The sequence below is a fragment of the Peromyscus maniculatus genome, chromosome 5 (assembly GCF_049852395.1).
Source record: "Peromyscus maniculatus bairdii isolate BWxNUB_F1_BW_parent chromosome 5, HU_Pman_BW_mat_3.1, whole genome shotgun sequence".
NCBI lineage: Eukaryota > Metazoa > Chordata > Mammalia > Rodentia > Cricetidae > Peromyscus > Peromyscus maniculatus.
Window position 1 is genome coordinate 1,035,900 of NC_134856.1, and position 16,294 is coordinate 1,052,193.

General features: G+C 42.1%; 1 protein-coding gene across 2 annotated transcripts; it reads right to left on the minus strand.

The window, feature by feature from the left end:
• Positions 1 to 170: 170 nt before the first annotated feature.
• Positions 171 to 16,294, minus strand: Cklf (chemokine like factor). Of its 2 annotated transcripts, XM_006978487.4 has the most exons (4): positions 16,082 to 16,294; positions 9,422 to 9,580; positions 2,315 to 2,410; positions 171 to 349 (listed from the first exon to the last, which is right to left on the minus strand). In XM_006978487.4, exons 1-4 carry the CDS (start codon positions 16,154 to 16,156, stop codon positions 221 to 223), a joined length of 459 nt encoding a protein of 152 aa, XP_006978549.1. In that variant the 5' UTR covers positions 16,157 to 16,294; the 3' UTR covers positions 171 to 220. The 2 variants fall into 2 exon arrangements, with proteins under 2 accessions (XP_006978549.1, XP_006978550.1); XM_006978488.4 differs by lacking the exon at positions 9,422 to 9,580.

Here is a 16,294-nt window from a genome sequence, read left to right on the forward strand (position 1 = left end):
TGTACCACAGGTCTCCCAATCTGGAACATTTTCTCAATTGAGGTTCCCTCTTTCCAAAGGACCCTATCTTGGGTCAAACGGACATAAAACTAGCTGGAACACACATTGAAATGAAAAAAAAAAATAAAAAATAAAAAATAAAAAAATAAAAAAAAGAACTGCCGAAAATATATGGAAGAATAAAGAAATATGTTTAATAACTAGTAAAAATGAATACAAATTATTGACTTTCATCTTTGCTGTAATCAGGAGAACGTTTCCGGTAAGGTCCACTTGGATTAAGAAGAAGTTTTCGGTACACCAGGGCACAGTCAGCAATAGCACATACTGCTGTTAGAAGACCAAACACCTGCAAACAGAGACGCCGCCATCAGCTTCTGCCACACAAATGCCCACTAGATTTCTTTCCTGCCAGGGTACAGAGCTTGTTCTCCGCGCTACCATCCAACACGAAAGTGGAAGGGACTCTCTTTAGAGGTCATTGCTAAGTTTCCCCCATACCTCTCCACAGTAAAAGAAGTGGTAATGGCAGTGAGTAGAAGCACCCTTGAGGTGGAAGGGAAGTTGCCTTTTCCTCCTGAGTTGCTCTGGCACACATTCTTTAAAGCTCTACTGACTGGATTTAGCCACCAATCAACAGTTCTCTCTTTAGTGGTCAGCTGTTTGCTTTTTCTATCAGCATCCTTGATCGGGTCAAGAGTTGGTGCTGGCAGCAAATTAAGTCCTGGGGACTGTAGTAGTGACACAAGTTTTGTAGGACTGGAGCGATAAGATGCTCCACAGTGAACACTCAAAGGCTGGGCAACACCCATGTCAGGCAGAGGAGTCTAGACAGGCCTGAGGAAAATACAATTGAGCTAAAGGGAAATAGAGCAAGCTGCAATTCTCCTGCCAGAGAGCTACAGCTCTGTCTTCTCTTCAGGGCCGGGCAGCCTCCATTAATGGCGTACGCACTGCTGGCTGCACTCATCTCTTGTGTTAGGCTCTAAGCAACTTGAGGCTAGTTGAGCCTCATGCACCAGGCCAGGACCACCCTGAAGGAATACGTAGTCTCCATTGTGAGCCACATAATTAAGATTTCCAAGAGTTTCATTTAAAGAGGAAAAAAAGTGAAGTTATTTTAATACATTTATTTAGCTCAACATATCCAAACTATTATCCCTTTATAAATCATTGCTATAATAAGTTATTAGCAATGTATTCTATGTTCTTTTGCAGAGATAATACAATCTCTGAAATTCAATGCATATTTTATATTCAGAGCTTATCTCAAGTCATACTAACCCCATCTCCTGTGTTCAGTGGCCATATGAGTACTGGCTGCTGCACTGGATAACAGTTCTATGTTCTAAGCACTTATGCAATGACTAAAGGAAAGGAGAACTCAGTCAATGAATTTGAGTCCTATGACTAGGTCACCTTTTCCATACTAAATAGATAAAATTGTCTTTAAAATAATTCGGGGAGATTGGCATTTCAGCATACCTCATTTCTAGAAAAATTATATAATCTGTGAAGTGGCTTAGCGCCTAGAGGAGTTGAAACCCAGGGTTCTGACAGACATGGCAAAGCACAGTCAATTCTATATAGTCCTTGCTAAGAGAGAACCAGGAAGCAGGAAGGAAGAATTCTCCAATTCAGTTCTCTAGGTAAGAGCCAAGAAAAGCCAAATGACCAAATCTTGGAAAAATACCAGCTGGAGGTATAATGAAATGACTGAGCTCTTCCATTTTGGCTTGTCAGGATCAAGTGTGACCTAGTTGACTTGCTTCTCTGTAAGCAGTCCTCAGAATAGCCCTTTAGTTGCAAGGTTTTCAACCACATCCCTTGCAGTAAGGAAATCTATTCTATTGCATCTGAAGCATTATGGGAATATTTGGTCTCACCTAACAAGTGTTGTGAATCTTTTAAAAGAAGAACTAGAAAACCTACACACCATGTTTCTTTCTTTCTGTTCAACATCAGGTTTCTCAGAGCTAAGGGTTGTAGCTGATTCTATCAGCTTCTCTCAGTCTGGTACATCCCTATAAGAAACATGTAGGGACCTCTTTATTTGGATAACTCCAGTATGAAACCTTGTCTACTTATGCTAGTCAGGGAATGCATCTACTCACACAAATTATAAAGCCAGTAGGCACTGTATGGCAGTTCAGGAGTCTCTGGCACAAATACAGTGCAGCTTGCCTGTATCATATTTTCAAATAAATTCACATTTTGATCAAACCTGAAGAAACTTGAAAGATGCCGCCCCTCAACACACACACACACACACACACACACACACACACACACACACACACACACAACTACTTACGCCTCCAAGGATTGTCATTGTTGAAGGTTTTGGTATCAATGCCAACACAGACACAACAAGCATGAATAATGTTGCTACCATTGAGTTGGTAATATCCTAAAAACACAGAATAGAAAAGTCAGCTTGCTATCAAAGACCACCAAGCTGGGAATACAGCTCAGATCTAGCATGGCTCTAGGTCCTGGCTTCTTCCATGACTAGCATCTTGAGGTTGGGGGAGACAAGACCAAGAAGTACTGCTAAAAAAATATGAGGGCAGATCCCTAAAAATTTTTAAAGCTGCATTTTATTTGATGTAGCACACATCGCTGTCTTTTCAGAAACTAAAATGCTACAGTAAAATAATGCCTATATATTTGCTCTACAACATACCTAGTGGGTCTCGTATATCATATCAATCATCTAATTATTTAAGCATATATATATTCACTTAACATAGATATAACTAGAGGGAGAACTCATCTGGTTTGGAAAAGCAGATAATTATGCTGAAGATTTGGAGTACAGAGGGTCTCCTATGAAGCTGGAATGCTTCTTTTTTAATAGGAAATGTGGAATAATCGGCTATCAAATAACTGTTACTAAAATGAAATTAATAAAACTGAAGCCAGGCATGGTGGGTCATGCCTTTAATTCCAGCACTCAGGAGTTTTGAGGTTAGCCTGTTCTACACGGAGTTCTAGGCCAGCCAGGGCCACATAGTATGACCCTATAAAAAACACAACCCTCCAAAACTGAAAACAGCTTATATTTAGAATGGTAATTTCCAGAATGAACCCCACCCACATTTGTAATGCAGTGGCTTGCCAAACTATGTTATTTCATTTAATAATTTCCCCTAATTGAAATATTTTAACAAGAGTAATTTATATTTTTAGATGGATGTGTATTGTGGAAAAGGATAAATTGTCCTTATCATGGAATGGTACTCTTGCAATAATTAGGCAGGAAGAAATTAATGAAGAAATGCTAGATTCCAAAAGAAAAGAAGTTAAGGAAAGAAAAAGAGGTTTGACTCTAAGGAAGGAAGACAAAGTTGCAGGAGACAATGAGTTGGCTGTCTTGGGTTAACTCCCCTTTGTCTGGATATTTTGCTCTGCTTCAAGGCATCAGGCCCCACTACCTCAGTCAGGCAGCTGTAAACAGCTATGGATTAGGCTATAAATAGCTTTGTACAAAAGTGGTGTTCTAGGGAGTGTGTAGAACCATGGAGGAGGAAGGCATGCTTATCTCAGAATATCTATGCTCCCTAGTGGGAATTTAGAACATTGTGTTTGTTTATTTTCAGGCTATAGCCCAAGCTGGTGTGGTACTCATCATGTAGCCCAGACTGATCTCTAATTCAAAGACCTCCTGTCTTCTGCATGCTAAGATCATATGTGTGAGCCATCACACCCAACTTAAAACAGTCTTCATATTGAAAGCTCAATATGCAGCCAGGCATGGTGGCATAGGCCTTTAATCGCAGCACTCGGGAGGCAGAGACAGGAAGAGATTTCTGAGTTTGAGGCAGCATGGTCTATACAGTGAGTTCTAGCACTGCCAGGGCTACTGAGACCCTGCCACAAAACAAAAACATAAAACCCCAAACCTTCAATATGCTGTTAAATGGAATGCAAATGTAATTACAAAAAATGGAGATTTCATAGTAATTTTGACCCTCAGAGCCCTGGGTTTGCTCCTTCATTCATAATCTGTCAAGGAGTGCTAGAGAGGGACAGAGACCTGGTCTGCAGATTGTGTCAGGCATGGATACAGATGGCGGGTCTGAGGGCAGACAGGCGACCAGGATCTTCTAGTGAGGGAGCACTGGCTATAGGCTATCCGTGTTTATCACCCCTTCTGCTCCTTACGGAGTAGCTGTCGTCCTCAGACGCTGTCTTCTTCACTTTAATTGTAGCGAAGCCTCTGGCCGCTCTATTGCTCCACCCTGTAGAGGCCCCATTACTACCACCTTTGTCCCTTGGATTTCCTCAGGAAATAGGAAATTAGGCCTGTGGTGGCCTCCCCATTGTTAGCTGCCTCTCCTTTCCTGCTTGGCCTCACAACCTTCCTATTATTACCTGTCACTCATGGCAAGCCACTCTGGAGAAAGCCCACCGGGCCCTTCTATGAGCACAGCTGCTAGGGAATGGGGTTACATATTTCAATACTTTTCTTTCCGTCTACACGACATCATTCACTGTTCCTTTCTTCCTGACATGCTCTCCTGTCTGGTGTCTGTGACACTGGCCCCCCTTGGGTCCTCCCCTGCCTTTTCCTGGCCACTTGTCTCCACTCCCTATATTCTCTCTGAGCTCAGTTGCCAGCACCCGGTACTGACTCCCAATGGATGCTCTAGCTTCTCCTCCTACGCTGCAGGTGTCATTAATAGCCCCCCACTCCTCGGGAGATCCGAAAATCTGGCCGCTTAACTCTTTAATCCATCACCCCATTTCTTAGCCTGTTCTCCTACCTCGGCATTCTCCCAAGGCGGGTATTTATGCTTGGGAGGCTGAGGCAGGAAGAGTGAAAGTTGAAGGCCAGTCTGGGCTATAGGGTGAGTTCAAGGCTAGTTTGGGCAACATTAGTGAGACCTTGTGTGAAAATAAAAAGTCAAAGGAGATAGAGCTCAGCAGTACAGTATTTGCCTAGCATGCAAGAGGCCATGGGAACAATCCCCTATAGGACATCAATGGTGATAGTTATATAGAAAGCAGATGTTGCATCTAGTCACTAGTACTAGGAACCCCATTAGAGAACTCCCTTCTCTCTACCTATAGTTATAACCTTACTCCATGTCTCCATCATTTTTATGACTGATGATAACAGATTAAATGGCCTCTGAGAACCACTTCCAGTTTGGGGGTTATTTTTAATTTTTATTATGTTATTATTATTTTGAGATAGGGCTGGTCTCTAACTCTCTGTGTAGCCAAGAATGACCTTTAACTTCTGATCTTCCTGCCGCCACCTTCTGAGATGTTGATTATAGGTGTATGCTAATATACCTAGGTTCTATTATGCAGAGGATCAAATCCAGGGCTTTGTTTATGCTTGGCAAGCACTCTACCAACTGACACACACACCTCCAGCCTGAAATGCTCATCACTTGCCTCCAAAGATGGTTCCAGAAGGTACCACTTAAAAGCATGTTTCTGGTTTAGGAACAGCTCTGAAGTTCTCTCCCCTTAATAGTGGTTAGCAGCTTGGATATAAGCATTTCAGAATCCAAGAAGACATGACAAGTGCAGCAGAGGAGGAGGCGGCAGCCCCCTGTCTAGACAAAGGAGTGAAGGGGAGTTGGGGGCACAGAGGATACCCCCAGAGACAGGATGCTGGGATGTGGCTTCAGAGAAAAGAAAGAGGTGAAGGTTGCTAGAACTAGCTTTGTGGTGCCTGGCCAAAGGGCCATATAGACGTCAACTAATAATTTCCATTTGTCTACTTGTGACAGCTCTGGTAGCCACTGGAGCACTTGAGTAGACAAACATTTCTAATACTATGAGTCTGGCAGTTGAGGTTCAATGTTACAAAATATGGCTCGGTAAGATCAGTTGGAATTATCACAAATGACTACAGAATTTTCAAGAATGATCAAACTGTATTTTATTGAATGTTCTTAAATAGTTTGACTTTCAATTTTGTGATGAGGGATAGGCAAGGATAGTTCCTTGTTGTACCTGCTTGTCTCTGTCTCCCAATTCTGAAACTATACCCACATGCATTTAAAAATGAGGTAAAACATCATAAATGGAGAAAACTCAAAGCAATTCCATTAAAATCAGGAACAAGACAAGGTTGTTCACTCCATATCTATTCAATATAGTACCTGAAGTTTTAGCTAAAGCAATAAGACAACTGAAACAGATCAAGGGATACAAATTGGAAGGGAAGAAATTGAAGTATAGTTATTTATTTACAGATGATATGACAGTATACATAAGTGACCTTAAAACTTCTATTAGGCAACTCCTATAGCTAGCTGATAGACACTTTTAGCAAAGTGGATGAAAGATTAACTTTGAAAAACAAAACAAAACAAAACAGCAGCCCTCCTATATACAAATGACAAATGGACTGAGAGAGAAATCAGGGAAACAACACCTTTCACAATAGCCTCAAATAATATAAAATATCTTGGGGGCAACTCTCACCAAGCAAGTGAAAGAATTGTATGATAAAATCTTCAAGTCTTTAAAGACAGAAATTAAAGAAGATATCAGAAGATGGAAAGATTTCCCATGTCCATGGATCAGTAGGATTAACATAGTAAAAATGGCCATCTTACCAAAAGCAATCTACAGATTCAATATAATTCTCATCAAAATTCCAACACAATTCTTCACAGACCTAGAAAGGACAAAGCTCAACCTCATATGGAAAAACAAAAAACCCAAGATAGCTAAAAACAATCCTGAACAATAAAAGAACGTCTAGAGGTATCATCATCCCTGATATCAAGTTGTACTACAGAGCTATAGTAATAAAAATCACATGGTATTGGCATAAAAATAGGCATGTTGATCAATTGAAGTGAGGACCCAGACATAAAACCACACACCTATGGACACCTGATTTTTTCATAAAGAAGCCAGAAATAACACTGGAGAAAAGAGCATTGGAACAAATGGTGCTGGTCAAACTGGATGTAGGTATGTGGAAGAATGCAAACCACCCTGTACAAAACTCAAGTCCAAGTAGATCAAAGACCTCAACATAAAACCAGATATCCTGAACCTGATAGAAGAGAAAGTGGGGAATAGCCTTGAACACATTGGCACAGGACACAACTTTCAGAACAGAACACGGATACTGCAGGCACTAAGATCAACAATTAAGGTAGATCTCTGTGAGTTTGAGGCTAGCCTGGTCTACAGAGTTAGTTCCAGGACAGTCAGGGCTGTTACACAGAGAAAGCCTGTCTCAACTACCACCACCACCACCACCACCACCACCACCACCACCACCACCACCACCACCACCAAATGAGACTTCATGAAACTGAAAAGCTTCTGTAAGGCAAAGGACACCATTAATTAGACAAAGCAACAGCTTACAGAACATGAAAATAATTTTACCAACTCTACTTCTGATAGAGGACCAATATCCAAAATATATAAAGAACTCAAGAAATTAGGTATCAAAAAAAAAACCCAAACAATCCAATTAAAGAATGGGGAACAGATCTAAACAGAGAATTCTCAATAGAGGAATCTCAAATTGCTGAGAAACACTTAAAGAAATGTTTAACAACCTTAGCTCTCAGGGAAATGCAAATCAAAGCTACTTTGAGAGTCCACCTTACACCTGTTAGAATGGCTAAGATCAAAAACACAAGTGACAGCTCACGCTGGAGCAAGGGGAACCCTCCTCTATTGCTGGTAGGAGTGTAAACTTGTAGATCCACTTTGGAAATCAATATGGCAGTTCCTCAGAAAATTGGGAATCAATCTACTTCAAGATCCAGCTATAACACTCCTGTGCATATACCCAAAGGACATTCCATCCTACCACAAGGACACTTACTCAATCATGTTCATTGTTGTTTTATCATAATAGTCAGAAACTGGAAACAACCTAGATGTCCCTCAACAGAAGAATGGATAAAGAAAATGTGGTACATTTACACAATGGAGTATTATTCAGCCATTAAAAAAAATGACATCATGAAATTTGCAGGCAAATAGATGGAACTAGAAAAAAAATCCTGAGTGAGGTAACCCAGACCTAGAAAGATAAATGTGTTATGTATTCACTCAAAAGTGGATATTAGCCATTAAATAAATGATAATCAAGCTACAATCTGTAGACCCACAGAGGTTGAGCAAAGAGGAGGGGTCTATGGATAAGTAGAGATGGTGCCTTTGCCCCTATGTTCTAGTCTCTTTGGTATGGGAAGGTACTCTGCAGGCTACTGAAAGAGGAATGTGACACTAACTCACCTACAAAACCTTTTGATCTACAATCTGTCCTGCCTGTGAAATATGCTAGGGCAATGGTGGCATAGACCATGTGGAAGTAGCCAACCAGTGTCTGATTTGACTTAATGCCCACTCCACGAGAAGGAACCCATACCCCACAGTGCTTGGGTAACCAAGAACCTGAGACTAGATAGCCCAGAGACCTAGGGTCTCTAACAAACACTACCCTTAAAAAAAAAACCAAAACAACAAAAATAAGAACAACAGCAACAAACTAATGTCTTATCTAGTCATCATAGAGAGGTGGCTTCCTCTGGGAGCAGATAGAAACAGATGCAGGGACCCATGGCCAGACATTATGCAGATAGAGAATCTAAATGGGAGGTCTCCATCAAATCCTTCTCCTTAGACAATCCCAAAGGAGAGGAGGCAGAAAGATTTTAAGAGCCAGAGGGGATGGAGGACACTAGGAGAACAAGGCCCTCTGAATCAGCTAAGCAAGGTGCATATGAACTCAAAGACTGAAACAGCAAGCACAGGGCCTACATGGGTCTGCACCAGGTCCTCTGCACATATATTATAACTGTTAGATTAATATTTTTTATGGGATTCTTGACTATGAGAATGAGTGGGTTTCTGACTGTTGTACCTGCTCTTGAGACTCTTTTCTTCCCATTGGGTTGCCATGTTCAACTTTGATATAATAGATTTTGCTTCATTTTAATATGTTTTATTTTGTCATGTTTGGTTACCTTTTAGAAGCCTGTTCTTTTCTAATGAGACACAGAAAGATAGTGGTTCTGGAGGGGAGAGGAGGTGAGGATGAACTGGGAGGAGTAGAAGGAGGGGAAACTATTATCAGGATATAGTGTATGAGAAAAGAATCTATTTTTAATAAAAGAAAAAAGGCAAAAGTTAAGAATATGCTCTAATTTATTAACATGGTTCTAAATTTGAATTTCTTTAGAACACTTATACTTAAGAGAATTCTCCAAACAAAAAGGTCAGCCATACCTACTGGTAGGTGCAGTAAAGAGAATTTATGTCCTGTGGCTGCCCTAGATCCCTGACAGCCTTCCCCAAGGACAACATGGAGCCCTTAGCAGTGAGCAGAGATCACCTTAAAGATTTAAGAGAACCAAGTAGTTGATTACAGTGTCTTCCTATGGCAGGAAAGAGTTTAAGGTTGAAAGTGATCACTTACAAGCAAAGGCCAAAACAACCATCTCATCACTTTGTCAAGTCTGCATAGATACAAAGCTATGAAAAAGAAAATAATGGTGAGTTCAAATCCAGTGATAACGATGTATGGTTCAGGGGCTTGTGCGATGATGAAAAAGGTCATGGATGCCACATTTACTGCCTAGAAGAAGAAAACAATGATTTAGTCACTGATCATACATGTTTAAGCTATAGAAACAATTGGTTTACTTACTGCAGGGTGTATGTGTGCATGTGTGGTACTAGGGATTGAATCCAGGGTCTCATGTATGTGAGTGCTATACCATTGAGTTACATACATCCCTAGCTCCAAAATGATGCCGAAAAATAAGTAAGAAAGATTTCTGTAAGACACTGTGGACATTAGAGGTATGACTAAGCATGTGGGCATTGACTTCTGTTTGTGTTTTAGAGGAGTAAGTACTTGTCATTTCCCACATCTGTTCTTACGATCTTTTCACTCCAAGTGTCTCCGCTGCCAGCTCTTTCCTTTAAGCACACCTAAGCTGTCTTCTCTTAAGACACCCTCTCCCCACCACACACACAGCCCTTTCATCTTCTCCAGAAAAACCCTTCTTTTTTTCCTCCCCTGCTTCATGTTACTTCTCAAAAAGGTCTACATTCTGACTGCCGAGAATTCCTCATCATTCAATCCCTCATCATTCTTAACTATTAGTAATTTGTAATATACTATTAAATTTGAGTTGAATGTTGCCATGAGGGCAAAGGTGAAGGGGAGGTGGGAGTGGAGGAGGTGGGTTTAAACATACTGTCAGAGGAAAAATAAATCTGATGTTTAAGAGTTACTACTCAATGTACATTTTTATATACTTTGTCTTACTAAATATAATGCCATCAGAATGAAGGGATAGCTAAAGACTGGAAACAACCTAAATGATGCCAATTAGTGAATGGATAAAGAACACTTTATCAGAGCTGGGATATAACTCAATGAGAGGTGTGAAGTCACTAACATAGCATATGTGAAGGCCTTTGTTAATCTCCAGCATCCCCCGCCCACACACACACATGAGGGAGGGGGTGTCAGGGAGAGACAGGTCTACCCATCCATATAATAAAGTATTAACAGCAAAAAGAAGGAAGAATTAATATGAATATACTATTGACATATGAATAATTATGATGAATGAAAGATGACAAAATGAGTATACACTATATTTTATTTATAGAAAATTCTAGGAAGTGAAAGCTTATCTTCAGTTACAGCAAAAGCTATAGTTGCAGAAAACAGAACTATACTTTATAGAAAACATAGTTACAGAAAGCAGACGAGTTGACCCCTGGGACTAGATTAGGTGAAAAGAAGCGATTACCAGGGCCATGAGGGACATTTTAGGGGTTTTAGGTGTCAATATGTGCCACTTAACCAGACATACTCTGAGAAGTACATTACTGAGTCATTTTCCTGTGCAAATTATCATAAAATACAGATACTAAGATGGCTCTGATACCACCAGGTGACATAATCTCATGGGACCACCGCTGTACAAGCAAATAACCCACACCTAACAAGGTGTGCCATGTGTGGCTGTATTAATTATCCTGATTATGGTGATAGTTTCACAGGTCTGTGTCAAAACTGATTAAATGACATGTCCAATGTAAATGCTTGTGTCTTTTCCATCAACTATCATAACACAAACTTCTAAAATGTAAATTTGGTCCTGCACTTCCTCATCTATTTAAAAATCCTTCAAATCTGCATTCTCTACAGTTGAGTTCCCCTCTCACCATGTGTCCAAGATCTAGGAGTAAGCTACCATCTACTTCTCTGGCAAAAATGAACCTCTCAGTTTATACATGAAAATTCCGGGGACCACTCTTCAATCCTCATTGACCTCAGGTGTCCCTGGTGTTCGATGCAGCTGATCACGCCCTCAAGTTTCTTCAGTCAGCTTCCAGGACACTGTGCACTTGACTTGTTCTCCATCCCAAATGGCTCCTTCCCATTCTTTGCTAATTCTGTTCTCTCTTCCTCACTCTCAGATTTCATTCATCCTCTTATCTGTCTTATCTACACTTCTTTCTTGATGACCTCATTTGCCACTCGACTTCAAACACGTCTATCTCTCCACCAAAATCCAGATCTCTTCAGGTCCGACTTCCCCATTCAATTCTGCTTCACCAGTCTTACAGATATCTCTAATCTAATACTGAACTCAAAGCTGAATTTCTGGTCCTCTGCCCACACTTGCTTCTCCTGCAGGCTTTCTGACACCAGTGGACAGCAAGTCCACTCTTTCACTTGTATAGACCCCAAACTGGGTAACATTGGACCCCTCTCTTTCTCTTACCCCATATCTGGGGCCATTAGCAAATCTTGAGCAACTCTGACCTGAAAGTCCAAAATGCTCCCAAATCCGATTTTTTTTTTTGGGGGGGGAGAGTTGGTTGGGTGATGACGACAGGGTCTGACTGCATTACCCTGGCTAGCCTAGAACTCCCTCTGTAGACCAGGCTGGCCTTAAACTGACAAAGATCTGCTTGCTTCTGCCTCCCAAATATTGAGATTAAAGGCATGTACCACCACGCCTGGTCAAAATCCAAATTTTGGATGCTGTACATGACACCTGACCTCAGGTGGTTCAATGTACACAATCTTTTTTTTCCTGTATGAAATCACTAAAAACATTGTCTACTACCCCACAGTCTATGTGTAAAAGGTACACATAAAACATAAAAATGAATTCAGTGTTTAGATTTGGGTTCCATCTCCAAGATACCTCATTACATACACATAGATACTCCAAAATCCAAGACAGTTCTTGTTGCAAGATATTTGATCACATTGTGAACCCCCATATTTCACTAATTAAATAAAATCAATTATTGCCCTTGGGTCAAGAGGCAGAGCCAGCAACTAGTTGACAGGAAGTAGCCATAGAGAGTTAGAGGGAATCCGGAAAATGGATAGAGAAATGCACAGGAAGTAGTGAGGAGGAACTTTTGAGTTTGGTGGTCTTTTTGGTGGAAGGGAAGCTCTCTTGCTGGATTGCTGGTTAAGGAGGAAGGTCTGCTGGTTGCTTCTTGGCCTCTCTGAGCTAGGGGGTTTTCACCCTAGTATCTGACTCCCGAGTCTTTATTGGTAAAATAGAATGATAGAGACTTAGTTAAAAACTACATTTGGAGGCAGACACAGTTCCGGCAGGGTAAAGAAGTCCAGCCAGGCCTGGGCCTGAGCAGCAGAGCAGTGTGATTGAGGAACCACAGTCTGTAGCTGAAACCAGCAGTAGATTCAGGTGCAGCTGGTGTACTGATGATAAAACAAGTTCTGGTCTTAAGCAGATCCCAAATATAAATTTGCTACCTCCTCTGCGACCACCAGCTTTCCTAACCGCGGCATTCCCCCTTGCTTACTCAAGTTCATGACTGCTGGCTCCTTGCTCTGTCTTGACCCTGCCATAGAACCATTACTGGATTTCCCTCTTCACAACATATGCTCATTACTAACTGCTTTATCTCACTTAACTCTGACAAATACCATCTCGGCAAAGCCCAACTTGATCACCCTACAACTCTAATCTGCAACCTTCATCAAACTTCTCCGCCCCTGATACGTCCCATAGCATTTATTCTTGGGATGCTACATAACATGTTGGACTTGACTCTGCCTCCCTCCCATCCCAACATATAAATTCCACAACACATATAGGCAGGTGTTCAGTAAATATTTATTAATGAATACATGAAGCACCATTCAACTTATTGTTTACTACTAAGATCCTGAAGATCTTCTTGTCACCATTCCTTCATTTAGGGGCCTCTCTCTTAAGCCTCTCTCTTAAGAACTCTAGGCTCTTCTTGAAGGTTTTAAACTTGCTACCTTCTGGTTAGATGCCTCACTTCTGTGCCCGTGTCAGCTATTTTTGGTTGTCAATTTGACTACATCTGGAATGAACTATAATTCAGAAACGGAGGGCACACTTGTGATCTGGATCTTGAGGCAAGAAGACAACATGCTTTTAATCCAGATCTTGAGGCTGGAAGGCACACTTTAATCTGGGCCACACCTTCTTCTGGAAGCCTATATAAGGACAATGGAAGAAGGCAGGGTTTGTTCTTCGCCTGCCTGCCCTCACCTTGTCAGCACATCCAACAGACCAACAGAGATACCCAGCCTCATGGGACTGAGTAGCTACTAGATTCTTGGACATTCCATTCACAACTACCCACTGTTGGGTTGCAGCCTATAAGTCATTCCAATAAATTCACATATATATGTATATATACACATACATACATATATATATATATTTTATACACATACACACACATATATTTATATATATGCATTTATTCCATAAAAGTTCTGAGACTCTAGAGAACCCTGACTAATACAGTGCCCTACCTTCACCCTATCACATGTTATAACCATTTACTCCTGTGTTTGTGTCCTGGACTAAATGGAAGCATGACTCATAGTCAAGAACTTTTGTTCTGAGCCTGGCATAGGCTTTTAATCCCAGCCCTTGGAATGTAGAGGCAGGCAGATCTCTGAGTTCGAGGCCAGCCTGGTCTACAGAGTGAGTTCCAGGTCAGCCAGGGCTGCACAGAGAAACCCTGTCTCGAAAAACTAAAGAGAAGAAGAGGAGGAGGAGGGGGAGGACAAAGGGGAGGAGGAGGAGGAAGAAGAAAGAACTTTTGTTCTGGTAGTTGGTGACATGGCTCAGTCAGTCAAGTACTTGTTGTACAACACACATTTAAAAACAACGCTGGACATGGTAGAATACACCTGTAATCTGCCTGTAATCCTAGCACGGGGTAGGTGGAGACAGCAAGCCTCTGGTGCTTGCTGGTCAGCCAGCCTAACCTAACTGGCTAGCCCAAGATCAGTGAGAGACCCTGTCTCAAAAACCAAGGTGGGTGGCTCCTGAAGAACACCACCAGAGGTTGACCTTTTGGTGACTAATACACAAGTTTTATGATTCAGGGACTTTTGTCTTTGTGACTAAGTGGAAGAATTCTGTGAATTAGGAAATCCAGTTTTGTCTTGCGTCCTCTTTATTCTAGCTACTAGTCCAGAAGTTGGAACACATTAAATAGTCACACTGTTTAAATATTGATGTGTATGCCTCATGTGTGCAGTGTCTATGGAGGCCAGAACAGAGCATCACACACCCTAGAGCTACAGTTACAGGTGGCTGTGAGCCACTCAACATGGGTACTGGAATTGAACCCCAGTTCTCTGTAAGAACAATACCTTCCTGAAAGCACTGAGCCATCTCTCCAGCCCCTCAGACTGTATATAATATAATAAAATGTCTCTTGTGAACCATAACTTACAGCTATTTCTCAGAACCACAGATTTCTGGCATGGGGAAGATTCCATATGCAATTAATTTTACTCATTCACCTGAAGTTTGAATCTCCTTTACAAAATCCTCACCCGTGTTCATCTGTGCTTTCTGTTGCCTGGGAAATACTGCTTTCTCTGGTGGCCATTTAATTTTGGCACCTTTTTTTTTTTTTTTTTTTTCTTTTTTTGGTTTTTCAAGACAGGGTTTCTCTGTGTAGCTTTGCAACTTTCCTGGAACTCACTTGGTAGCCCAGGCTGGCCTCGAACTCACAGAGATCTGCCTGGCTCTGCCTCCCGAGTGCTGGGATTAAAGGCATGCGCCACCACCGCCCGGCTTAGCACCCTTTTAATATAAAACTCTTCTTCATGTTATGTGGAAATGTTTCCCTTGTAATTTTTAACTATCTCGTGTTAACCCCTCGAATTTTTAAACGATTTCCTTTTCTCTTTCAGTTTTCTTACATTCCTTCAACTAGGGTAGTTCGTGAATGAAATGAGGACATGACCCTCCTAGGTATGGTTTAGGAGAAAGGCTTTATTGTAGATATAAGGGAAAGTACAGAGTCACCCGGAAGAGTCCAGACTGAACTAGACCATAAGAAAAGGGATGATGAGTGAGAGAGGAAGAGAAGAGAGAGAGGCGAGAGGACAAGCGGTACAGGAGAGAAGCTGAGGACCAGGAGAGCCGGCTGAAATGACCAGTTTATATATGGAGAGAGGAGTGGAGGGGGAGGGCGGGGGCGGGGAGCAATACCCAGCCCCTGGGCTGGAGAGATTTTTTAGGGTAGGGGGCCGGGTGAGAAGTGCTGGGAGGAGCCACAGGTACGGAGTGAACCCTGTCCCGGTTTCTTTGGGGCCTGACAGTTTGTATTTCTCTAATCTCCTTTCTCCAAAGCTCTGTCCGGAACTGACTGCAATGTCCCTGTTATGTCTGGAGCCCAAATAAGGGCAGTTTCCTCTTTGCTCTGGGTTGAATCGGCTGAGTTGGGTAACACCAAAAGTCCGACTTACAGTAAAAGACCACCAACTTTTGTTTTTCTTTTTTCAAAGCTTGTTGGGTTCTCAGTCGTGAGGCTGCAGCCGCCTCTCTGGCAGGTTACCACCAAGTTTGTAAGTCCCAAGGAGGGGCATTGAGGTAGACACATGGGTGTGTCCCTACACGGGCTGAAGAGGAAGCCACTCTACCCTACGGTTCTTCTCCCAGCGGACTGAGCAACAGAGCCTTGCATCTGGAAAGGCGTGGCTGGAAACAAGGTGACCGCGCAAATGCTGTCCCTGGCGTCCCAACCCACCCGGAGTAACCTGACCACCCGCCCCGGTCCTCACCAGCCGCAGCATCTTCACAAGGCCTTTCACGCTCAAGCAGAAGGGCTGTTCTACGTCTTGCTCTTCGGACTCCATTTTTTCCCCCCAAAGACCCAACAGTCACTCTCCCTTTTCAAGACTTCTCAGTTAATTGCTCTCTCCAGGACTCGCGCCACATCCCTTAACTGCCGCCGCTGGGCCAGCACTACCTCTGGCCGTCAAGTCTCGGCGCGC